This window comes from Hyperoodon ampullatus, assembly GCF_949752795.1.
Source record: "Hyperoodon ampullatus genome assembly, chromosome: 6".
Lineage (NCBI taxonomy): Eukaryota > Metazoa > Chordata > Mammalia > Artiodactyla > Ziphiidae > Hyperoodon > Hyperoodon ampullatus.
Genome location: NC_136919.1, coordinates 1,071,894 through 1,095,527, shown reverse-complemented (window position 1 = coordinate 1,095,527; position 23,634 = coordinate 1,071,894). Strand labels below are relative to the sequence as shown.

The 23,634-nt window shown below is 66.7% G+C and overlaps 1 protein-coding gene across 1 annotated transcript; it reads right to left on the bottom strand.

The window, feature by feature from the left end:
* Positions 1–1,284: 1,284 nt before the first annotated feature.
* On the bottom strand, positions 1,285–21,747 carry ABCA2 (ATP binding cassette subfamily A member 2). Its single transcript, XM_079705865.1, has 48 exons — positions 21,667–21,747; positions 17,917–18,010; positions 16,760–16,871; positions 16,516–16,679; positions 16,094–16,221; positions 15,853–15,963; positions 15,320–15,538; positions 14,544–14,914; positions 14,168–14,327; positions 13,187–13,315; positions 12,930–13,097; positions 12,762–12,858; positions 12,445–12,618; positions 12,274–12,376; positions 12,082–12,196; positions 11,343–11,533; positions 11,092–11,242; positions 10,808–11,012; positions 10,527–10,691; positions 10,259–10,439; positions 9,947–10,159; positions 9,664–9,860; positions 9,399–9,581; positions 9,059–9,243; positions 8,265–8,385; positions 7,762–7,998; positions 7,477–7,683; positions 7,122–7,224; positions 6,700–7,019; positions 6,414–6,627; positions 6,218–6,323; positions 6,008–6,119; positions 5,871–5,931; positions 5,616–5,790; positions 5,365–5,480; positions 5,133–5,280; positions 4,932–5,055; positions 4,671–4,803; positions 4,460–4,577; positions 4,174–4,352; positions 3,937–4,078; positions 3,734–3,868; positions 3,308–3,411; positions 3,131–3,223; positions 2,928–3,030; positions 2,713–2,850; positions 2,432–2,638; positions 1,285–2,011 (listed from the first exon to the last, which is right to left on the bottom strand). The coding sequence occupies exons 1-48, from the start codon at positions 21,730–21,732 to the stop codon at positions 1,976–1,978; spliced, it is 7,314 nt and encodes a 2,437-aa protein (XP_079561991.1). The 5' UTR covers positions 21,733–21,747; the 3' UTR covers positions 1,285–1,975.
* Positions 21,748–23,634: the final 1,887 nt, after the last annotated feature.

Sequence of the window (23,634 nt, the reverse complement as noted above, 5' to 3'; positions counted from 1 at the left end):
AGCCTGAGATTTACTGGTGTTACGGGCTGAACTGTGTCCCCTCCAAATTCATATGAAGTCCTCCTCCCCAAGCCCCCACTCCTCAGAATGTGACCATATTTGGAGATGGGGTCTTTACAGAAGTAATCAAGTTAAGATGAGGTTATTACGATGGGCCCTAACCCAACATGACTGTCCTTATAAAAAGGGGAGGGACTTACCTGGTGGTCCAGTGGTTAAGAATCTGCCTTCCAAAGGAGGGGACGCGGGTTCGATCCCTGGTCGGGGAACTAAGATCCCACATGCTGCGGGGCAACTAAGCCTGTGCGCCGCAACTACTAAGCATGCAGGCCACAACTAGAGAGAAGCACACGCACTGCAACGGAGACCCCGAATACCGCAACTAAGACTCGACACAGCCAAAAATAAATAAATGTTTTAAATATATATATATATACATATAAAAAAGGGGGAGATGTGGACACACACAGAGGGAGAGCCCTGTGTGGAGGCGGAGGCAGAGATGGGGGTGATGCTTCCAAAGCCAAAGGCCCCAAAGAAAACCACCAGCACCTGGGAGGGCAGGGAGCAGACCGTCCCTCACAGCCTCGGGAGGCTCCAACCTGCCGACACCTCGATCTTGGACTTCTGACCCCCAGACGGTGAGAGTAAATGTCCGGTGTTTAAGGCACCCGGGTTGTGGTACTTTTGTTACGGCAGCCCTAGCAAACCAGGCCAAGTGGGAGAGAGAAACCCAGCAAACTGAAAAACTACCCATTAGTGTATGTCCCTCTGAGCCTATGCTTGTGTGTACCCTGCAGGCTGACCTCTGACGTGTACAAACACAGACATTCAATTTGTGTTTTCTATCCACTTGCACTGTATGAAATTTCTACCGTGTTTCAAAAATGTTTTTAAAGTGAGAACAAACCTATGGTCACCAACATTAACCAGACCACACCTACCCCAGCCACTTGGATTGTCCCTAACCAACCCTCCCCACCGCCCCTGCCATATCCACAGAGCAGCCCCCGGAGGGCCCTTGGGGGCTGCCCGCCCTCCTCCACAGTCCCTGCGGGGCAGGCTCGGCCCAAGGTCCCAGGGCTGCTGTCCTTGACCTCATCCCTGTGTTGGAAACTCTTCTCTCCTGAGCCCCGGCCTGCAGGGGGAGGAGCCCACCCCTCCTCCAGGCTGACCCAGTCACCCTCCCCCACCCTGAGCCCGGCCTACGGGGCAGGGGCTGTACCTTGGCATCCAGCGGGCCCAACTTCACCCCACACCCCACCCTACACACGCAAGCTGGCGTGAACTTTTTTGTTTATTTATTTAAAACAAACATCTGTGCGCTCCGTACGGGTCTGGCTCCCGGGTGGGCGGGCAGGGGGCCAAGCTGGGTGGGAGAGCAATGGCAGCTGGAGGGGGTGGGGAGGGGGTCCGGCCCCTCACCTGGCCGGTGGGGCCAGCTTCTCCATTCCTGCTACCCAGCCCGCTGCCCCGTGACAGCCCCCTCCCCGGCCCACGACAACGGCTCCCTGTGGGAAACCAGGGTGACGAGGCTCGTCCTAAAGCAAAATGAACAGGCGCCTTGGGTGGGACCTAACCCCGCCCCACAGTCCCAGGCTGGCAGCAGCCACATCCAAACTGGGTGTAAGAGAACAGCCCGTTGAGAAGGGCAGGGGTCACCAGGAGAAGTCGGGCGGTACCTGGCAGCCCGGGTCACCCCGTGGCCCTGGGGGTGGTGGGCAGAGCTGGGCAGGGGCGAGGGGCTGGCCAGACCCCAAGGCTTTAAGGCAGAGCAGGGTGAGGGTGTGCGCAGCCCGGGGCCGGGCCAGCCTTTGGCACAGTGAGAGGAGGGCGGGGCTGGCGGGGCCTGAAGCCCTTGGTCCTGGACCTCCCACTCCAGGGCCCTGGCAGGCGGGCACTGGGGGCACAGGGTGGGGCCTCAGCCACCGCCCGACTTCGGTTCCCACAGCGTGACCTTGACCCACTCCGGCAGTCAGCAGAGCGTGTCCGTGTTGAAGGAGAGCTGGGCCTGGGGGACAGGGACAGGCCTGGCTCGGGCGTCTGGCCCCGCGCCTGCCCCAGGCCGGCCCGCACGCAGGCTCCCCCACCTCTGTCCGCCCCGAGCTTCCTCTCGGTGGTCGGCTCCCCGCGTGGCCTGTCTCTGCCAGGCTGGTGGCTGCCGTCCCCAGGCTCTGCGCCCCCCACCTGCACTCTGCCTGTCTCTGAAACACCCTCCGTTTCCAAGCTGTTCTGGGGTCTGTGTGGGTCTGTCTCCTCTGCCTGTGCCCGGGCCTCCTGTGTCCGCTACGGTCCTGAGCATCAGGCGAGTCCCTCTGTTCCCGTGAGCTCAGGACAGCAGGGGTGCCGGGGCCACCCCCCAGCCGCACCCCCAGCCCGAGCCTGGGCTCTCCGGCCGGCTTGGTCGCCCTGACTCTAGGACCCTGCTCACCCTCTCCTCCTCGAAGCTGATGAGGCCCTCGTCCTCCGTGTCCAGGTCCTCGGGCTCGTCGGCCACGAACGCCCGCAGCTCAGTGGTGGGGGGCCGAGGCCGGAACAAGCTGAGCAGGCGGCCCAGCGGAGACTGCAGCGCCGAGGGTGGCTCTGTCTCCTGCGGCTCCAGGTTGTCACTCTGCTTCTTGGCGAAGTTCACGAACACCTGGCGGGGAAGGGACAGGGGGGTGGGTGTGGGCCAGCCCAGGTGGGCCCGGCGGCCCCGGCCCGGGCACTCACGTTGTCCAGGGTGGTCTGGCTGACGGAGTAGTCCTCGAGGCCCAGCACGCCCACCACCTGCTCCATCTTGCCGAACACCTGCGCCAGCGAGACGTGCTCCGACTTGAGCTGGTACTGCACCTTTGTGTGGTGTCGCTCCTGGCGGGGCACAGAAGTCAGGGGCTGCTCAGGCAGGGCCGCCACTCCCCTGCCCCGCGCCCCGGGGCCCCGCCCACCTTGAGCACGGCCTCCGGGAAGTTCCTGTTGAAGAACCGCACCACGTCCTTCACGTTCTGGCTGCTCTTGGTCCTCACCGTGATCATGTAGCCATCCCCGAACCTGTGGGACAGGCCCTTGGCCCCAGCCCGGCCGCCAGGGGAGCCCAGCTTCCACCCGCCGCGGCCCACAGCCCACCATCCCTGCCGCCCCTGATGCTCACCGGTTCTTCAGATGCTGGATGCTGCCCAGACAGCGCAGGCGCCCGTTCACCATGATGGCCAGCCGCGTGCACAGTGCCTCGCACTCCTCCATGCTGAGGGCGAGACGCACAGGCTGGCACGGGAGGTGGGGAGGGCCCGATGTGCGGGGGCGGGGGGGGGCGTGGGGGCGAGCGGACCTGTGCGAAGTCAGCACCACCGAGCGCCCTGTCTTGATGAGGTCCAAAATGAGGTTCCAGAGGAAGCGCCGAGCCTTAGGGTCCATGCCTGTGGTGGGCTCGTCCTGGGGGCGGTGCCAGGCTCAGCTGTGTGCCCGTTCACCCAGCTACCCCGACAGCTGCTTCCTGCCCGGCCCCCCAGGAAAACAAAGGTGGGGCACCCGACCCCCATCCCACCCCCGGGCTCACCAGGAAGACAAAGGCGGGGCCCTGACCCCCATCCCACCCCCGGGCCCCCCAGAAAGATAAAGGTAGGGCACTTGACCCCCATCCCACCCCCGGGCTCACCAGGAAGATGAAGGCGGGGCCCTGACCCCCATCCCACCCCCAGGCGCCCCAGAAAAACAAAGGCGGGGCACTTGACCCCCACCCCACCCCGCGGCTCACCAGGAAGATGAAGGCAGGGTACCCGATGAGGGCAATGGCTGTCGACAGCTTCCGTTTGTTGCCTCCGCTGTAGGTGCCGGCGGGCTTGTCAGCGTACTTGGTCAGCTCCAGCTTCTCCAGGGCCCACTTCACCACCTGGGAGGGAGAACGATGTCAGGGGCCCACGCTACACACCAGCCCCTCCCCCACCGGGCGACCCTCACCCGGGCCTCATCCTTCCAGGGGATGCCGCGGAGCCGCGTGTACAGCTGCAGGTGCTCCCGGGCCGTGAGCTCATCGAAGAGGGCGTCGAACTGTGGGCAGTAGCCCAGGCTCTGCTGCACCTGGAGCAGCTCCTTGAGCACACTGGGGACACAGCGCCGTCAGCACCGGTCACTGCCGTCGCCCCGCCCACCCAGACACCGCCCGCCCACACCTGTGCCCCACACCTGTGCCCACACCTGTGCCCGTTGACAAAGGCCTCGCCCCCCGTCGTGCTCTCGTCGCCCGTCAGCATCTTGAAGGTGCTGGTCTTGCCCGCGCCATTGACACCCAGGAGGCCAAAGCACTCGCCAGGACGCACGCCCAGGCACAGGCGGTCCACGGCCAGGATGCGTCCGATCTTCCGCGACTTGTACACCTGGCAGAGGTGAGCGGGTGGCCCACTCAGTGGGGCAGGCGGGCCGGCCACCCGGCCCCTGGGCCCCGCCCTACCCCGAGCCCCACCCCCACCCGCCCAGGGCCCACCTTGGTCAGGTTCTCGATTTTGACCATGTCGTTGTCAGCGTCCCCCCGCAGCACTCGCTGCCGCTCGCTGGCCACGTCCACGTCGTCCTCCACGGGCTTCGTCGACACGGGCATGCGCCTGGGAGGACAAGGAGGGCAGTGCCCGGCCGGGGCCCCCGCCATCGCCCAGTGCTCCCCCCCACCGTGAGTCGACCGGCGCGCCCCCACTCACTGTGGCTGCCTCAGGAAGTTGTACTGGCACATGATGGTGAGGAGGAAGCCCACGAAGCCCTCGACCGTCATGGCCACCAGGCCCCTGGTGACAATGTCCCACTCGAACGGGGACTTCATCTTGTCAAACTGGCCTGTGGTGTGGGGCAGCTGGTTCAGGGCTGGGCCTGGGGCCTCAGGAGCCCCCGTTCGCTCCCAGGCCTGGAAGCCCCCTCTGCCTCCCCACCCAGGAGCGCACGCTGTCGCCCCCCGCCGGCCTCACCGATCTTGGCGTAGTACTCGTTGATGTACTCGTTGTAGGCCATCTCCATGAGTCCGTGGCCCAGGTTGTAGTTGGGGAAGATGAGGAAGCAGCTTTTCAGGTAACTGTTGACAGCCTTCAGGTCCTGGAGGGTCACAGGGGTCAGGGCACAGCCTCAGCCCCGCTGCGCCGCCCTCCCATCACCCTGCCGTCCCGCCCCACCTTGTCACGCTCAAAGAGCTGCAGTAGGAAGGTGGCCACGGTGGCCGTGATGCCGATGAAAAGGTTGATGACAATAAGAAACACATAGGCCGAGCTGGGCACCTCGAACCAGAAGGAGGCCGGGTACATGATGGGGGTGATGGACCACCTGCAGGTGGCAGGCGGGCGGAGGTCACTGGGTGGCCCGAGCCTGCCCTGCGCCCGCTCCCCCCGCCCACCCACTCCCCCTTACCCGTAGAGCAGGAAGAGGGAGAGCACGGCGGGGAAGTTGGTGGGTGACGTGTAGGCCGGCAAGTCAAACACAAATAGGATGATGACGCAGCAGGTGGCCGGGACCAGGTAGTTGAGCTACCAGAGCAGGGGTGGCAGGTGAGGGACCAGGGAGGGGGTGAGGCCTGGGGGCGGGGGTGGGGGGCCCGGGGGCAGAACCAGGGGCCCAGCAGGGGGCGGGGGGACGGGACAGCCAGGGGTCTGGGGGCACACCATGTCCCACACGTAGTTAGCCAGCCAGTAGATGACAGGGTTGCAGCCGCTGACGAACTGCAGGTGCTTGGCCTTGGTGGACTTCTCGGCCACCAGAAAGACCACGAAGCTGGCCGGCACGAAGGACATGGCCACGATGATGAAGATGGCGATGACCACATCCGTGCCCTGCAGCCTGGGGGCGAGGCGGCCCTCAGCCCTGCGCAGCACGCAGTCCCACAGCGGCCCCCCGCCCCCGCCCGCCCCGGCACCTACAGGTAATCCAGGGAGAGGCTAGCGCTCGTCTTGTTCATGGGGTGGTTGGTGACGGTGATGCCTGCGGCACAGGGAGGGCAGCCTCAGGGGCCTGCTCTGCGCCCGGCCTGGCCCGCCCCCCGCCCCGGCTCACCCACCATAGGCCGCAGGGCTGCCCTTGCTCTTGGGCAGGTTGGCACGCAGGATGGCATTGTTGAGGCTGTTGAGGTAGGTGGGCATGCTGTGGTAGCCCTTGTTGTTGTAGAAAACCTGCGGGGAGTACACAGAGACCCCGAGAGCCACGTCGGTCCCTGCAGACCCTGGGCGAGGGCCGGAAGGGACGGGGCCCGGGGCCAAGCGCCGCTCACCTGGGCTGCCCGCCGCACCGCGATCCTCCGCACCATGGCCGGGGCCCGGGCGCCAAACGAGGCTGGGATGGACTTCTGGACGTTGCCGAAGGTGATGGCCCCGTACCTGGGCAGCAAGCCGAGGACCGGTGAGCCAGGCGGGGGACGGGTGTCTGCTCCTTGCCCACGGCCGGCGCGCCCCTCCCGCCCGGCTCACCGGTGCAGCCGGAAGCGGTCGGAAGTGAAGAGCAGGTACTCAGAGACGTTGTGGCCGGTGATGTCGGTCAGGATGTCACCCGTGACCACCCGCATCTGGGGCGGGTGCCCGCCCACACTGCCGGGGCAGGAGAAGCCGGTGCCCTGCCCAGAGCAGGTGCAGCGGACGGGCTCCCGCACCAGGCGTGGCAGGGAGGGTGCCGACGTCCAGTTCTCTGTGGGCACAGCGGGCAGAGTCAGCCCAGCCCGTGCTGCCCCGAGCCCCTGGCATCCCCACCAGCCAGTACCTGGAGAGGAGGTGGGCGGCAGGGAGGTGTTCCAGGCCTGTGGCGGGTCCTCGTCCAGGGACACGGGGGAGTCAGACGGGGCAGGCGAGGGTGGGGGCGGCACGAAGTTGGACAGCGGCAGCCCCTGCGTGAAGGACTCTAGGCACATGCTGTCGAAGAACCGCGTGGCCAGCAGGCGCGACTCACCGCTGCTCAGGTTCAGCGTGGGCCCCAGCGAGCCGTTAGCCGGAGACTTAAGCACACACGTGGCGCCCACGCCTGACGGCAGCCGGAAAGTACTCACCAGCTGCTGGGGGCCAGCGTCGGGGGACAGCCGCAATCTGGGAGAGCACAGAGCCAGTCTGGGTTCGGGGACGGGACCCCCCACTCCCAGCTCTCGCACCGGCCCCCGTCCCGCAGGGCAGCCCGTCCCACGGCCTCACCGGTACTCCTGGCGCTCCTCGTTGGCGTAGGGTATGAAGTTGCCGCGGGGCTGGGTGTAGTTGTGGTACTGGGAGGGGGACAGGACCAGCGGGGGCAGGTCACCTGGTGGGGTGCACGGGGAAGCCTGAGCAGGTTCCTATGGCCTGCCAGCATCCCCCAGGCCCGGGTCCCCTCTTCCCAATACCCACAGGGCCCAAGCTTGGGGTCTGGACCCCAAGGAGGCAGGAATCCCAGATGAGCCTAGGAGCATGCCCGCCAGCCTCAGGCGCAGCGCCCAGGCCCAGAGCAAGTGCGGGTTCCCCACATGGCTCCCAAGCAGGGCAGACATCCTGATGCCTGGCCGGGCGGCCGTACCGATCTCTGGGACGGAGAGTGCCACCGTCATAGCCACGCAGACAAAGAAGGCAGGGAGCAGGATCTGAGAGGACAGCGCCTTGGAGTTGCGTCGAGCACAGTGGAAGCGCTTCACCAGGAGCCCGTGGAACTGGCGCACCTTCAGCCACCAGCCCTCCAGCTTGCGGCTGCCCTGGCCGACCCGCAAGAGGGTCTCCACCTCGGCCTCTGCACGGGAGGGGTTGCTGAGCAGGGGGCCCTAACCACCCTCCAGGGACCCTGCGGCCCCACTTGGACGCCTCCCACCTTGCAAGCTGACGTTGTCAGGGTCCTGCAAGTTGTCACAGAGGGGGCGGTAGTCGCCACAGACGTCGGTGTAGCCGGTCCCCTCGTCACCACGGGCAGAGCCCACCGAGGACGCAGACTGCAGCGACACCTGTGACTGTGCCAGCTCTGCGCACCGGGCCAGGTTGCCAGCGTGACCGTCCCTCGACAATGAGTCCACGGCCCCAGGCAGCACATCTTTCCTGGACTCTTTCACGTCTGCAGCGGCAGAGAAGCCACGGAAGGGGATATGGGGCTCAAGGCTGCCGGCCACCTGCAGGCCTGTCGGGGACCCCAGCCTCCACACTCACCCACCCACACAGGGCCCCAGACCCAGTCTGACCCTGGGGAGATCTGGATCCTTATTCCCACCTAAGACCCTTGGCCCCCACAGACAGAGGAAGAGGGAGGCCGAAGTTCGGACCCGGTGGAGTAGGGTGGTGGGGGCGGGGGCAGAGCTGGTCAGTAGCTCCGGAGCCTCTCACCGGCCTCGCTGTTCTCCAGCGACTGGTCCTCCTCCGATACCTTCAGGAACACCTCCTCCAGTGTCGTGTCCATCAGCCCAAAGCTGCTCAGGTGCAGGGCATCCAGACTGCGCTCCAGGTGCTGTGAAAGAGCTGGGTGAGGCCCACCTCAGGGTGGGAGGGGGGACCCCACAGGGAGGGTTGGGCCCACCTCCCCTTCAGCCCCGCCTCCTCCACTGGCCCCACCCCTGAGCCCAGCCCCGCCTCCTCCAACAGTCCCACCTCCTCTTCAGCCCCGCCTCCTCCACTGGCCCCACCCCTGAGCCCAGCCCCGCCTCCTCCAACAGTCCCACCTCCTCTTCAGCCCCGCCTCCTCCACTGGCCCCACCCCTGAGCCCAGCCCCGCCTCCTCCAACAGTCCCACCTCCTCTTCAGCCCCGCCTCCTCCACTGGCCCCACCCCTGAGCCCAGCCCCGCCTCCTCCAACAGTCCCACCTCCTCTTCAGCCCCGCCTCCTCCACTGGCCCCACCACTGAGCCCAGGCCCGCCTCCTCCAACAGTCCCACCTCCTCTTCAGCCCCGCCTCCTCCACTGGCCCCACCACTGAGCCCAGGCCCGCCTCCTCCAGCAGTCCCACTTCACCCTGCAGCCCCACCTCTGCTGGCCCTGCCCCTGCCCCTGAGCCCTACCCCGGCTCCGCCTCCTCTACCAGCCCCACCTCCTCTGCTGAACACACCTCCTGGGCAGCTCCACCTCCTACACTGACCTCTCCCCTGAGCCCCACCCCCTCCACCAGCCCAGCCCCACCCCCACACCTGAAAGAGGCGCTCAAAGGCTCCCTTCTTGGCGGCCTCGCTGGGCAGGATGTAAGAGAGCTCGGTGCTGGTGTCCGAGACCAGCAGGCAGGAGGCCACATGTTTGCGGATGAACTGGGAAACCTGGGGCTCGGAGCAGCTGCTCAGCTGGGCCCGACCTGGGGGGCTGGCTGTTGGCCCTGGCTCTGGGAGGGTAGGGAGGGCTTCACTCAGGGGCTGGCGGAGAGTGTGAGCCAGGCCCAACCAGCACCCTGGGCCCACTGGGGCAGTGGTGAGGGCCCAGCCCCTCAACCTCACTGGTCTTGGGAAGGGGTCCGGGGTAGGCAGCCTCAGCACAGACCTTGGGGGTCCCCGGGCTCGGCAGGCTGCTTGACCAGCGTGAGGCGGTAGCCGTCCCCGTAAGCACCCTTGAGAAAGAGCGGGGAGCCACAGCACTTGAGCTTCCCGTGGGAGATGATGGCGATACGGTCCCCAAGCAGGTCGGCCTCGTCCATGTGGTGGGTGGACAGGAGGATGGTGCGGCCTGCGGGAGGTCAAGATTGGGGTCGGGGGTGGTGGCAGGGCTGGGCACGGGGCCGCTCACACCCACCCCGCGCCCCGCTCACCTGGCTTGTACTTCAGGATGAGGTCCCAGATGGCGCGGCGTGCGTAGGGGTCCACGCCGGCCGTGGGCTCATCCAGGATGATGGCACGGGAGCCGCCCACGAAGGCGATGGCCACGGAGAGCTTGCGTTTCATGCCGCCGGACAGCGTCTGCACCAGCGAGTGCCGCTTGTTGGAGAGCTCCAGGTCCTCGATCATCCTGAGGGCAGGACAGGGGGTCGGAGCAGCCCGCGGGGAGCCGGCGCCTCTGCCTGCGGCCTCGCCTCCCACCCGAGCCCCACCCACTTGTCCATCTCCTTGCGGATCTCCTCCTGGGCCATGCTCTTGAGCCTCGAGTAGAACCAGAGGTGCTCCTCCACCGTAAGCCGGTCGAAGAGCACGTTGTGCTGGGGACACATGCCCAGGTTCTTGCGGATCTCGTCCATCTCCGTGCGGATGTCGTGCCCGTAGATGGTGGCCGAACCCGATGTCGGTGGGAACAGGCCGGTGAGGATAGACCTGGGCGGGGAGGCAGGGTCACGGTCCCCACCTCCTGCAGGGAGCCCTCCCTGCCACCCGCTCCGCAGGAGCTCCAGGCCACGACCCCCCCACACTCACATGGTAGTGGTCTTGCCAGCCCCGTTGTGGCCCAGGAAGGACACCACCTGGTTCTCATAGAGGTTCAGGCTCAGCCTGTTCAAGGCCAGCTTCTTGTCGTTCTTGTAGACCTTGGTAAGCTTGTCCACGCAGACCACCAGCGGCAGGTGGGTGGGCTCCTCTTCCATGCCCCGCGTCTCCTCTGCACCAGGGCCGAGGGTCAGCGCCAGGGGTGCCTCCGGCCGCTGAAGCTCAGCCACTGCCCGTCCCCGCCTTGGTGCCCACTCACCCAAGCGCCGGCTCTCCATGGCACAGGCCTGGTCCTCCTCCATGACGCTGAGGCGGGGCGCGCGAGCCCACGGCCAGCTCCACTCCCACGCTTCCGTCCGCCCGCTGCCCAGCCAGTAGGACTTCTGCAGTGGGAAGTACCAGGGCCGGGGCAGCCCGTACATGCCTATCGGGTAGAGGGGAGGCTGACCCAGGGTCTGGGGTCGCTGTCTACCCCAGGCCATGGGTCCCCCCAGAGACAGCCTCCTCCTCCCCTCCCCCACCCCTCCAAAGGGCTGGTACCTGGGTGCACGGCCTCAATGTACCATGTGAGCACACCGTAGATGACTGCGTCTGCCATCAGCATGGTGACAGCCAGGAGCAGGTTGAAGTCATCCCCTTCCACGGGCGACTGGCTAAACGTGTGCCACTGGATGCCCACGCCTGCCACCTCATACAGGGCGAAGTACTTGGAGCCCAGGCCAAAGGCTGTCGTGGACATCAGGGACTGAGGAGAACACAGTGGTGTCAGTGGGGGAGAGGAGGCTGGACACCCCCAACCCTGGCCCACCCCCCATGACCCTCACCGCGATGCACTTCTCGAAGGCGGTGATCTTGTCGTGGGCCACCTCCTCACGGATCGCCACGTACATGTAGGGCACGTAGCTCAGGAAGTAGATGATGCCGCCGCAGGCCGAGGCCAGCTTGGCCTTGGAGTACAGCACGGACACCAGGAAACTGGGGGCACGCAGGGCCACGGGCTGTCAGCCACACCTGAAATCTCGGAGCCACACTCGAGGCCCACCCTCCAGCCCGCTGCCAGCCACACAACGCTCACCAGAACATGATGGTGGCCACGGCGTAGACGGCCAGGAAGAGCCAGATGATGATTACGTGGCTGTGCATGAGGACCTTGCCGTACTTGAGGATGGCGGTCAGCGCCGTCACCGAGATGGAGAGCTGCACGAAGCCCGTGATGAACCAGGCCACCCAGTGCACAGCATTGTTCAGGCCCATGGTCTTCATCACCTGTGGGCAGGTGGGCGGGCATGAGGCCTTGGGACAGGGGCACCAGGAAGGAACACCCTGCCCCTGCCTGGCCAGCCCAGGTCCGGGGAGGGAGGGCTGCCCACAGCTACCCCCTCACCTAGTCCTCCCCCTTCTCTAACCTCTATCTTTTTTTTTTTTTTTTTTTTTTTTTTTGCGGTACGCGGGCCTCTCACTGTCGTGGCCTCTCCCGTTGCGGAGCACAGGCTCCAGACACGCAGGCTCAGCGGCCATGGCTCACGGGCCCAGCCGCTCCGCGGCATGTGGGACCTTCCCGGACCGGGGCACGAACCCGCGTCCCCTGCATCGGCAGGCGGACTCTCCACCACTGCGCCACCAGGGAAGCCCTAACCTCTATCTTTATCGCCCCCATCTCCCCCCCTCCATCCCTTCTCTCTTCTCCCCTCCCCCATCTCCCCCACCCCTTCCCCCTCCTTCTCCACGTCTCCTTGCTTGCACCCCTCCCTCCTCCCCCCTCCATCCCTCCCCTCTTCTCCCTCTCCTTCATCTCTTCCGCTCCAACCCCCCACCTCCTTCAGCCGATGCTCCTTCTCCGCCACAATGTGCTGGATGGTCATGGCCACAGAGTAGACCCAGGAAATCACCATGCAGAGCGGCATCATGTGCTCGATGACAAACAGAAAGCTGGAGGGGGGAGGGGAGGGGCGTGAGGGTGGGGCTCCGCGCCAGCCCCAGGCACCCAGCGCTTGGTCCACACTCACTCGTCCCGTGTGTAGCAGGGGTAGGGGAACATCTGCACGTAGTTGCCTGGCTCCACCACGTCGTGGCCCACGAAGGTGTCGATGATGGCACGCTCCATCATGTCTGCAGTGGGCGGCAGTGGTCAGCGGAGGCCGCGCCCCGCCCCCCACGGCCCCAGGGCCGGCCCTCACCCTGGATCCAGACGAAGCCATACAGGAAGTAGAAGCGGCCGCCGGTGTTGGGCCCCGGCCGCCAGTAGGCCCGGCGGATCTCATTGGTTTTCTCGGTGAAGCTGGAGTTCTGGCGGATCTTGTAGTGCACGTGGGGCGGCAGGGAGCCGTCCTTTCGGGTCTGGAAGATCACGCCTGGGACGAGGGGCGGGGCCGAGGAAGGGGACAGGTGAGGGGCGGGGCCGAGGACCGGGCGCCAAGGGGTGTGGGGCGGGGAGGGACTAGGGAGGGGGGAGGCGGAGGAGCAGGGCCGGGACCTGCCCAGGGGACTGGCTCACTGGCGAACACGGTGACGTTGTCCTGGTAAGCCTGGTTGAGGGTGTAGTTGACGATGCTCTCCTCGTCGGGAAAACCCTTGAAGATGTCCACGCTCACCTGCGGGGAGGGAAGGGGCATCCTCAGAGCCCACCCCAGGCACCAGCGGACCGCGGGGCTCGCCCACCCACCTTGGACATGAACTGGATCCAGCCGCAGGCCGCGTTGTCGATGGTGTCCAGCTGCTGCAGGAGGACCGAGCCATTGGGCAGGGAGAAGTTGTCCTGGCGCAGGGCAGGCGGCAGCTCCTCTGGCGACAGGCTCAGTGCCTCCGGGTGCAGCCGCAGCTCTGCCACATACTGGGGGGAGAAGAAGGCCAGCTCAGAGGGTGGCCTGAGGACGGAGTGGGCTCCGTGCCACCCCCACCCCAGCCCAGCACCCCCAGCACCTGCTGCAGCCAGCGCAGGTGTTGCTGCAGCCGGCCCTGCTCCAGGTAGCTGCGGATCTCAGCTGAGATGTTGAGCCAGACCTGGGCGTAGTGAGTCACGTTGCCTACAAGGGCGAAGGTCTCGTTGGCCTGCAGAGGGTGAGGGCAGAGCATGGGGCTCGTTCAAGGACCCCGGCCAGCAGGAGGTTCTTACTCCTTGCCTCCTCCCATGGCTGGGGGCCAGCCACTGGCCAGTCCCCACCAAGCACTAATCTTGGTCTGGCCAGATTCTACCTGGAAGCTCCAAGCCCTCCCCCTCCAGGCCTCTCTTCAGCGCCTCCCCTGAAAGCCCCTCTGCCCAGCTACCAGAGAAGCACGGCCTCCGGTTCCCCCCCAACATACCTTCCCTGCTCCTTTGGGGGACCCCCTCCACGCATCTCTTGGGCAGCCCTGACACTTGGTCCTCATCTTCCCCCACGGTCATCCTAGGGACCCCCTCCACAGCCTCTCCCCTTCCTGGGCCATTTCCAGCCCTGGTTTCTACTGCTTCCAGACAGGACCTCTACCCTGGGATGGCCACAGACACCATGCTCTCAGCTGGCCCCAAACCACCCAGCTGCCCCGCCCAAATCTCACCCACTGGATGCTGCTCTGGACGGTTTCTGCATGCGGCCCCTCCTCTATCCTCACCAGCACTGCCTGGCCCTGGCCATGTCCAGCCAGGCCAGGACCCTGCACCACACCAGCCATCCAGCGCCTCCCCAAGGCAGCCTCCAAAATGTCCCTGCACCTTGAACCTGCCTACAGGTCCCCTCCCCCACAGAGCCAAGCCAGAGCTGGAGAGCCAGGGCTGCACCCCTCCCATGCCAGTTCTACGAACCACACCACCTGCCCCCTTCTGCTCAGGGGTCCCCGGCCTGCAGAACCCTCTGCCCAACTCCTCCAGTTCCTGTTCCAGACGACACATGCAGGCCAAGTACATCACACAGTGGATGCACGCACCTTGAGGATGACGCGATCTGCCTCGGAGCCCGCCGGCGCGTACAGGATCTTGGGGTTGCTGGTCATGAGGTGCACGAGGAGGCCCAGGTTCCGCTGCTCCTTGCTCGTGAAGCCCAGGGAGCTCATGTTGCCCCTCCGCAGCGCCTCAGGCTCGATGGTGCTGGGTGGGTGGTGGGTGAGACCTCAGGGTGGAGCGGGGCGTTGGCGGGGAGGGGCGTGGGGCGGGGCTTCAGAGCAGGTCTGAGTGTCAGTTGACGGAGGTGGAGTGGGGGCAGTGGACCGAGCCCAGGGAGGGGGCGTCAGAAGCAGGCCTGGGGTCAGGCCCCGCCCCCACCTGTCTTCCTCCCAACCCCCCCTTCTCCTGCCACCCACCTACCGGTTGTTGCCACACAGGATGGGCTGCAGGCCCGCCCAGAGCTGCACAAAGGCTGAGCACTGGCCCTGCAGCACGTCCGAGGAGGAGGCCGTGGCTGCAGCGGACGGGGCACCCTCCTCGGACGTGGTGTTGGAGCCCAGGCCTGCCCCAGCCCCGGTGCCGTTGGCCGCCCCGCCAGGGCCGTTGGCTGGGGGCCCAGGAGGCCGGCCCGTGCAGGCACCCTGAGGCAGCAGCAGGGCCAGGGCCGAGAGGACGTCCACATCCTGCAGAACCTTTTGGGCGTCCAACAGGTCTTCCAGCAGCACCTGCAGCCGCCGGGGAGGGGCTGGCTGCGGCTGGGGGGCCGAGCCGTTGGGGGCATCCAGGCCCAGCTGAGGGGAAACGGGGCAAGTGGGGAAACACAGGCCCAGGGAAGGGAACAGCGTCTGGGGGCTGATCTGCAGATGCGTGACTGAGGTCAGGGTGGACTGAGGAGGACACCCTCGGGGACACGAGCTGGGAGGACACCCTCAGGGGACACGAGCTGGGAGGACACCCTCAGGGGACACGAGCTGGGAGGAGGGGAGCGGCCTGGGGGGCGGGGGAGCCCTGGCCAGGGGCCGGGAGACAGACCGGGGCGAAGGCCTGGAGCAGGGCAGGGGGCACAAGGCGCAGCATTCGTAGGGCCACCCATGCACAGCCTCAGGCCAAGGGGTGCCCTGTGACGCCGAGGAGCCCTGGCACCTCCTCCAGCCCAGGCAGCAGATCTGTGGGCCAGCTGGCAGGCAGGGCCTCACCTGCTGGGCGATCTTGGCCACATCCAGTTGGTTCCGGAGCTCAGCGGCCAGCCCAGAAAAGCGCTGGGCACGCGCTGCAGCCTGACCTCTGCAGATGGCGTCCCGGTAGCCCTGCAGCACTGTCTCCTGACCCTGGGGCACCGTGAGGATCCGGCCCAACTCCCTGGAGCCTGGCGTGCAAGTGAGCTGCTCCAGGAGGGCAGGGGTCAACAGCAGCTCCTGGGGCAGGGCGCAGGGGAACAGCTGAGAAGGAGCCCCAACCAAGAGGAAACCAAGGGCCTAGCCCAAGATGGGGACCTTGCCCCACCCACTGTGCCAGGTCTGAGACCACCCAGGTTCTACAACAACAGGCTGGGGGTGGGGGGGCGGGTGGGTAGGGATGGAGACGCATCACCATCCCCTCCCCGTGCCAACCACAAACTCCTGGGGACTCTCCCTCACCCCCAAGGGGGCCCCTATCTTACCCACCCAAGCAGAGACACTCACCCAGAAGCAGGCAACGTGTCTCCCATCCCACTAAAAGCCCCCCTCACCTCCATCCGCAATAGGGGATTGCTGCCCCGGCGGCTCCAGGGCTCCGGATCCCTGGGGATGCCTGACCCCGCATCCAGGGCAGGTGAAGAGCCAAAAAGCAGGCGATACACCTAGAGCGTGCGGGGGTCATGGCTCAGGCTGGGGGCTCAGGCTGGGGGCCCTGCATTCCCCACCCGAAACCAGGGGAGGGCAGAGCGGAGCGGCCAGGGCTGGGAGCTTCCCCAGGAGCAGACACCTCACCTCGGGCAGGTCCACCTGGGCGGCCAGGAGAGCCTGGGCTGTGCCATCAGGCAGCGACAGGTTCTGCGTCAGGAAACGCCACAGCTCCCGTGGGTCCCTGACCACCGAGTCCAGAGAGAAGGAGGACACTGGACAGGTAGAAGGATGGAGCTGAAGGCCAGCCCTGCCTGGGGCCGAGGTGCCCCGGACAGCCTCAGAGTTGAGCTCCCGGCACCACAGCTTGGTCACGGTGGCGGGCGGCTCGCCAGGCCCCAAGCACGTGCACCCTGAGAACTCAGAGCCGGCGTGTAGGTAGCAGGACCCGAGGTACACGCAGGCCCAGGGCAGGAAGTGAACGAGCTGGGCTTCAAACCCAGCTGACACTAGAGCTCGGCGCTTGGCCGCCCCCAGCACACGCACTGCCCCACCCACCCAGGGCGCACCTGCAGGTCGGTCCAGGTGGCTCTCCCAGGTGTCCAGGCCGGATCTGAGGGCCTCCAGGTGCTGGCGCAGCGCCTCGAGCTCCGAGCCCAGGCTGGGCCTCGCGGGGTCAAACAGGTTGCCCTCCTCCACCACGCGGTTGAGACGCTCCAGCAGCTGCGTGACCCTGCACCGCCACCACTGGACGTCATCCGCAGGTCACCAGGCCTGGGATGGGGGGCAGCCGGGGTCCGGGGGGACACTCACGTGGAGTTGGCGTACTGAAGGAAGCCGAACTCGTCCCGCTGGCCATCCGGGCACAGCGACTGCATGACGGGCAGGATGCCGGCGGAGGTGAGGGGTGCTGCTGTGTAGAAGGCTGGGGGGGCCGGGCAGGTGAGAGGGCCCAGGGCGGGGTGGGGGGGAGAGAGGGAGGAATCAAGAAGGGGGAGGGAGACAGAGGCCGAGAAAAGAGATTTAGAGAAAGTCAGGAAGGTAAAGCAGCTCCAGGCAGCAGACGAGAAACAGAGCGCCAAGAGTTCTAGTGCAAATGACCCAGCAGGTCAGAGGTCAAAGGGCATCTCACCATCCCTTCCCGACAACTCCCAGAGCGCCCCCCTTCCCTCAGCCAGTCAAGGCCAAAATGCTCTGACACCTTTCCCGAGAATTCGGATGCGGCACTGCCCACAGGGCCCAGGGGAGCACGGCGGCCCCTCCTGGGCAGCGACCTCTGACCTCTCTGGCCAGCTGGTTAGCAGAGTGAATGCAGGCGCCCACAAGGGTCTGAGTGGAGAGTGGCCAGGCGCCCCAGCCCAGCAAGGCGGGGCCAGGCAACCGCACAGACAGAGGGTTGACCCCAAGGAGCTTGACCTGGGAGCCACTGTGGTCCAGGGGCCTCCACCCTTGACCTCCCCCCACCCCCACCCACCGAGAGCCAGCCACTCCTGGCAGCGGGCAGGGGGCCCTGCAGGACCCAGCTGGCCAGGAGGGGCTGTTAATGCAAGCGAGCGGGTGGGGGAGGGCTCAAGCCGCACCAGGAGGCCCCGCAGGGCTCCCGTGGCTGCTGCCCGGGCCAGCCAGGAGGCGGCGGCCGCACACTTACAGACTGCATGCAGGCCCGGGAGGAGGACACAGACCGTGCGGGGGAGGGGCAGAACAGAACAGAGGAGAACAGTGAGAAACGGGCGCCTCGGTCACCTCGCAGCCGCGTGGCCAGCCACGTCCTCCAGCCCGGCCAGGAGGCATGGCCAGGGCCTGCGCCGGGGGACGGGCACTCAGACTGCACCGGGACGAGCTGTGGGAGCCGGCTGACGCGCGTGCGGTCACGTGCACACGGGACATGCGTGTGTGCTGCAGTGAGGGCCTGCCCTCCCCGCCCACCCGGCTGTGCCCTGGCCCCTCCCCCTCCCCCCCAGGACCCTCACCTTCCTTCACAGAGATGGTTGGCTTCTTCTGCCGAAGCCCCAGCAGGATGAAGAAGAGGACCAGAGGGATGAAAATCTCGAAGGCCAAGACCCACTGGAAAGGGCAGGCTGAGTGAGGCCACCTGCCCAGGGCTGGACAGGACAAAGCCAAACCCTCCTCTCCCTACCAGACAGACGTCACCCTCCCCGCAGGGCCAGCCCAGCCCAGCCCGGACCCTCCATGCTCCCCCAGGGGCCACAGAAGGCCAAGCCAGGCCCCCCCCAGGGCCACAGAGATCACAGCCCCTTCTTTCCAGGACCTCTTTGAAGAGTGAGAGGGTCAGTGTCATCCGGCTCAAGCAAATCAGGTCTCCCACCCCCAGCCCAGATTCTGCTTGTCACGCTGAAGGCCAGCAGAGACAAATCCGCCAGCTTGTGGTCCACTCGGACCCATGTGTCTGCCCAGCTCATCTTCTCTCCCATCTGCAGGGGCTCCTGGGCAAGATCTCGGAGGCAGTCTCTGGACTGGCCTGCAGCTCCCACACTCCCCCAGGGTCAGCCCTCCTTCCCGCCACTATGGTGCCATCACACCCCCACGCAAGGGCCTAGGGGGTGAGGCCTGGCGGCGGGGGAGGCCTGGCTGTAGCCCAGGGCCCCGAGCCTCCCGGAGGACCTGGTCAGGGTCCAGGGTCCAGACCCTGAGGCACAGGTCCCTCCTTCTGCCCTGGCCCCTCTCCCTCAGCCCAGGTGGCTCAGGCGGGCGCGGCGGCCCTGCCTGCCTGGGGCATCAGCTCAGGGCTCCCAGGGCAGCTCCTGCCGCTCCAGGCTGGGTACCAAGGTGAGCCCTGCTGGGAGCTGCTCGGAGTGGCAGAGAAGTACCAGGGTTCCCAGGGGCCCAGACTTCTCTCTGTCTCACCTGGAAAATGGAAGGACTTCGCCATTCTTACCTCCACCTCTCCTGGCTCGGGCAGGGAGGAGCGCAAGGGGGAGGAGGACTTCGGGCCGGCTGCTCTTTGGGGGACCACCCCCCCACCCAACTCTTCCCAGAAGCACCAGGGTTGCTTCACCCTCACCCCCCACCCCAAACAGACTTCAGAGCCCCCAGTCAGTGGCATTCCCTCTGGCCCAGGGCCCGAGCCCCGGTGCCCCAGGATGGGGGCAGCTGCTGCCCTGTTTACTGGGCTTTGACAATAGAGCTCTGTGGTCTGGAACACCCCGCTGTGTGTCTGCGCCCCACGCCCGCGCCAGCCCGCACCAGCCTCCACCCCCACCCGGAGCCAGGATCCAGCCCAGGGCCAGCCAAGGAGGCACTGTGGACTGGGAGAGGCGCCTGCCACACGCACACAGCGCGAGGGTGGCTGTGTGCAAGCGGCATGCGGGAGGCCAGGGTCATGGCCGTGGGGCCAGCCCCAGCTGCACCCGCCCTGCCACCGGGCACCTCCACCAGTAACTGCAGCAACAGGCCTCACTGCCTCCTCATTGCTATAGCAACGGCCGCGCACGCGCTGCTGGGAGGAGGGAGGCCTGCTTGGCGGGCGGGCGGGCAGCCAGAAGGGCATCTGGTTACGGCAGGCAGTACAGGTTCAGCCCCACCTGGGCGCCCCACCCAGCGGCCTGCAAGGTGGTCAAACCCCTGTTCCGCCATGCTGTCCCACTCTGGGCCCCCTCCTCCTGCGTCAAGGGGAGAATAGGTGAGGCCTGAGGATGGAGGTGCTGCCTCCCACTCCAGGGACTTGGTGACAGTGATCTGGTCCCCCCACCAGGAGTAGCCTATGGCCCCAGGGTAGAACGATGTCCAGCTAAGAGGGCACAGGCCACACGGACAGATGGAGAAACCGAGGCACAGAGCTTGGGAAGAGGGAGCAAGCAGGGCACAGAGATCCTTGGTTTCTACTCTCCAGACCAAGCTTTCCACAGGATAGAACCCCTCCTCAGCAAGGCACACAGCACGCAAGGTAAAACCTCTGCCAGCCAAGCCCAGGGGTCCAAGTGTGCAGCCCAAGACCATCCCAGAAAAGTGGGGGACGGTGTCCGACATCTAGCCAGCCCCAGCCCATGGCGTGGGCCCAGCAAGGCCTCAGCCACCCTGGAGGAGGAATTTCTGGTTTGCTGTGGCCACAAACCGAGAAGCTCCAGACGCCTAACCATGCCCTGGGAGTGCTGCGGGGCAGGGGCGAGGAAAGTTCTGGGGGAGGTCCAACCTGGCATGCGGGGACGACTCCTGGGTGTAGGTCAGTGGGCACCTCCCACCTGCCTGCCAGGTACCCAAGGAGCCACTGCTCCCTTCCCTGAGCCTTGGGGTCCCCAGTGGACGCTGGGCCATCACTGGAGCCTCTGCTCCCAGCCCCCGGGGGTGCTTCCTGCCAAGAACTCTGGGGCTGATGCTAGTGCATGCCCGTGTCCCAATGCCCCTTCATCCCCAGATCCCTGCCCTGCTGTCCCCACTGACCCAAAACCTGAGGTGGAGGAAGCTGCGCCAGAGGCTGCCCGAGGCTGCAGGCCTGATCCATGGAACCCAGTGCCAGCCAGCCCCAGGCGCCCTGGGCAGGGAGTGTACACAACCCTGGCTCCCTGCCAGGGCCAGGTGCCCAGGGGAATCCTGCCAGGCCATGGTGACGATGGCCACCCTGCCCATCTGCAGGCCTGGGTTTCCCACTGTGCACTTCAAAACCCCTCTCAAGGAGGGACCCAGGCAGGAGCTGGTCAGCCCAAGGGGTCCCGGGGCCAGGGGGGACAGGAGCCTCCCAGACCCCAGACGGGCAAGAGGATGCCTCCGCCTCAAGCTCCATCTCCAGACCCTGACCTGCTCTGGGCCCCATCCTGGAAAATCCCCAGGGCCCAGTCAGGAACCCGAGCTGCCCAGGCCTCTCTGGTGTGTGGCTGCTGCCGGTTGGGCAGGCCAGCAGGAGATGCCCCGTCCTTCCCAGGGCCAGAGCAGTGACGGTCAGCATGATGACATCCATACCACCCCGGCACCGCTCCTCACGGGGGCTTCTGCCCCTGACAGCTGCTGTGCCCTGCAACCTCAGGCAGAGGGGAGAGAGCTGGGGTGGTCACAGCTCCAAACAGCAGGGCCCAGTCCCCAGAGGAGGTTGGGTGGGGGAGATCAGAGAGTGGACTAGCTTCAGGGAGGATGGCCCCAAAGGACAAAAGGATGCAGGGACTCGGACTGGCTGAGGCTAGCACAGCAAGGACACTGCCGGTGGTGAGAAAGCAGGAGCAAGGGCTACTGGATGTGGGCGGGGTGGGGGGGGGCCGGGGAGGTGCCTGCCGAAGGACAGAGGGCTGCTGCACGGAGAGGAGGGACAGGGTCTCTGCAGGGGCGCCAGGGGGCTGGGCCCAGAGACCACAAAGCCTCTGCGCTGGATCCATACACCCAGCCAGCCCTCTGCCCCGGATCCATACACCCAGCCAGCCCTCTGCCCCGGGAAGCAGGGCCTCTCAAGACCCTAGGGTCCAAGGGCCACCTCCCACCCCCGAAGCTGGCCCCGGAGAGCGCGTTGTGGAGGACGCCCGCCCCGTGACTCATCCGAGCACGACGAATGTCAGCGGACGCGGGCGGCGGGCCGGGCACTGCCGAGCCCCCTCCCCGGAGGCCGGAGCGCGGCCAGGGGCGGGGGCGGGTGAGGGGTCTCCGGCCCTCCGCCCCGCCTGCCTGGGGTCTGCGCGTGCCCGGCCGGGCCGCCGCACGTGCTCGCGGGGAGCGCGCCGCTGGCCCCGGTGCGCGCAGCCTCCCGCTCCCGCAGGCCCGCGGCGCGCGGGGTCGCTCACCGGGCTCCGGCGCTTCAGCGTCACGTTCTTCCAGAGCAGCAGCTGCAGCTGGTGCAGGAAGCCCATGGCGGGGCCGCGCTCCGGCCGCCTCCGCGCCGCGGCCCGCTCCTCTGCGCGCCCCGCCGCCCGCCACCCGCCGCGCCGCTCGGCATCGCCCGCGCGGGGCGGCGTCTCGGGCGTCCGGGACCGGTTCGGCGCTGGCTCCGCCCCGGCGGCCGCGGCGACAGCCGCTCGCGCCCGCCCCCCGCCCGCGGCGCCCCCGCTTAAAGGGGCCGCCCGGTGCCCGCCTCTCGGGTCCCCCGCCCGCCCCCGTCCGGGCCGTTCCTGGATCTCTGACCCGCCAAGAGTGGCTTTCTGGTCGCCCCCCACCTCGCTAGGCGTTGAAGTGACGCGCCCAAGAGCCCACATCTAAACCGAGACCCCCGACTCACTCCCTTCCAGGGCGCTCTTCTCCCAGGGGCGCCAGGCCCGCGCGCAGCGCCCCACCCCCTTGAAACCCTCCTCCCACAGAGGCACCCCAAGGTCGTCACTGGCCCTGGCCGAGGGCGCCCTGAGGGGATGCTGGGAGCGGTCGTCCCCCACCAGGTCCCCACCTCTACCTTGCCCTCCCCGCAGAAGGGCTGATGGCAGGAATTTCATCTGGACCTAAGAGACAGGTCCCAGTGCCCAGGGCACTTGGGGCCTGGAGGGAGGCAGCCGCCCACCCTTGGGGAGGGGAACTCCGCCTTGCATGCAGATCCCACCTGTGCACAGGGCGGGCCTTGCTCTCACCGCTTCAAGACTCAGTTTTCCTGCCCCACTGGGTGCAGCCCCGACCTGCACCCCTTTACGAGGGGGTGGGGCTGGTGAGAGGGGCTGCAGGTGGGCTGCCCTACCCCTGTAAGAGTCTCCTGCGTTCCTTGTGAATGAGCCGCTTGGTGACCAAGTAGCAGGACTGGCCTGGCTGGGCTCGGCCGGGGCTGCAGCTCCCTGGGCCCAGCGAGGAAGGGAAGGGACCCAGAGAGAGAACTGCTCCCTGCAGCCAGGGTAGGCCGGAGTTCGGGGAGACAGAGGCTGCTCCCTCTGTGAGTGGCTCATTTTTCTCCCTATATGCGAGAGTGAGTCTGGCCTCTGCACAGGGAGTCTGGGGTCCAGTGAATTCCCCAGAGGTGGTTTGGTGCCTGCCAGAGCCAAGCGGCGGGACAGACGACGGCCGGGTCTGAGCCGGGTGGGGAGGTCCATTCCCAGGGAGGCCAGCAGAGGGCAGGCCAGCCCCTGCGGGGAACGGAGGCCTGGCGGTGGGTTCTGATGGCTCTTCCCAGCCTCAGTTTCCCAACTTGTGAACGGGAGGGGCAAGGTGAGCGGTGTCCAGTGTCTGGGCTGCACAAAGAAGTCGCATCCTAAACTGAGTGGCAGATCTGGGGGGCCGCACCTCCCCACCCCGTCCCAGCTCCTTCCTTACAGTTCGAGGAGAAGCAGTCCCAGGAGGGGAGGCAGGGCACAGTCCCCCAACCACTCCACCCTGCAGCCCGAGGACACTTCCTCCTCCTCGGCCAGCACCAGGGCTAGGGCAGGGCAGGAAGTCACCGGTGGGCCTTTCCCACAAGCCACTGCCAAGGGGGCAGGCAGCTTCCTGCCTCCACCTGCTGCCCACCCCACCTGGGGCAGGGGCGAATGCGCTCCTGGGGCCCTGTCAGCACCACCCAGAGGCTCACGGTCAGCCTCCCCTCCCCCCGCACAGCCTGCCACAAGGGCTTCCTTGGCTGCAGCAGTAACCTTGGCACCTCCTCGAGGCCCATGCTGCCACCAGCCACCAGACAGAGGGAACCGCACATCAAAAACCTCGTCACACCCCAGACACCCTGCAGCCTGAGAATGAAATCCCAAGGCCTTCGAGATGGGGCACCTTCCCCCGCCCCAGCCGCATTTCTGTCCTTGGCCGCTGCTCTCCGCCCCTCGGCCTTTGTGGGGTCAGGGAAGGCTCTCTGC

Excerpts from the sequence above, each read along its gene's own strand:
- ABCA2 (XM_079705865.1), bottom strand. The coding sequence starts at position 21,732 with ATGGGCTTCCTGCACCAGCTGCAGCTGCTGCTCTGGAAGAACGTGACG. Across the intron at positions 18,011-21,666 it reads CGCTGAAGCGCCGGAGCCCG|TGGGTCTTGGCCTTCGAGAT; the intron begins GTGAGCGACCCC and ends TGCCCTTTCCAG. Across the intron at positions 7,225-7,476 it reads ACTCTCCGTCCCAGAGATCG|GTGACCTGCCCCCGCTGGTC; the intron begins GTACGGCCGCCC and ends GCACCCCACCAG.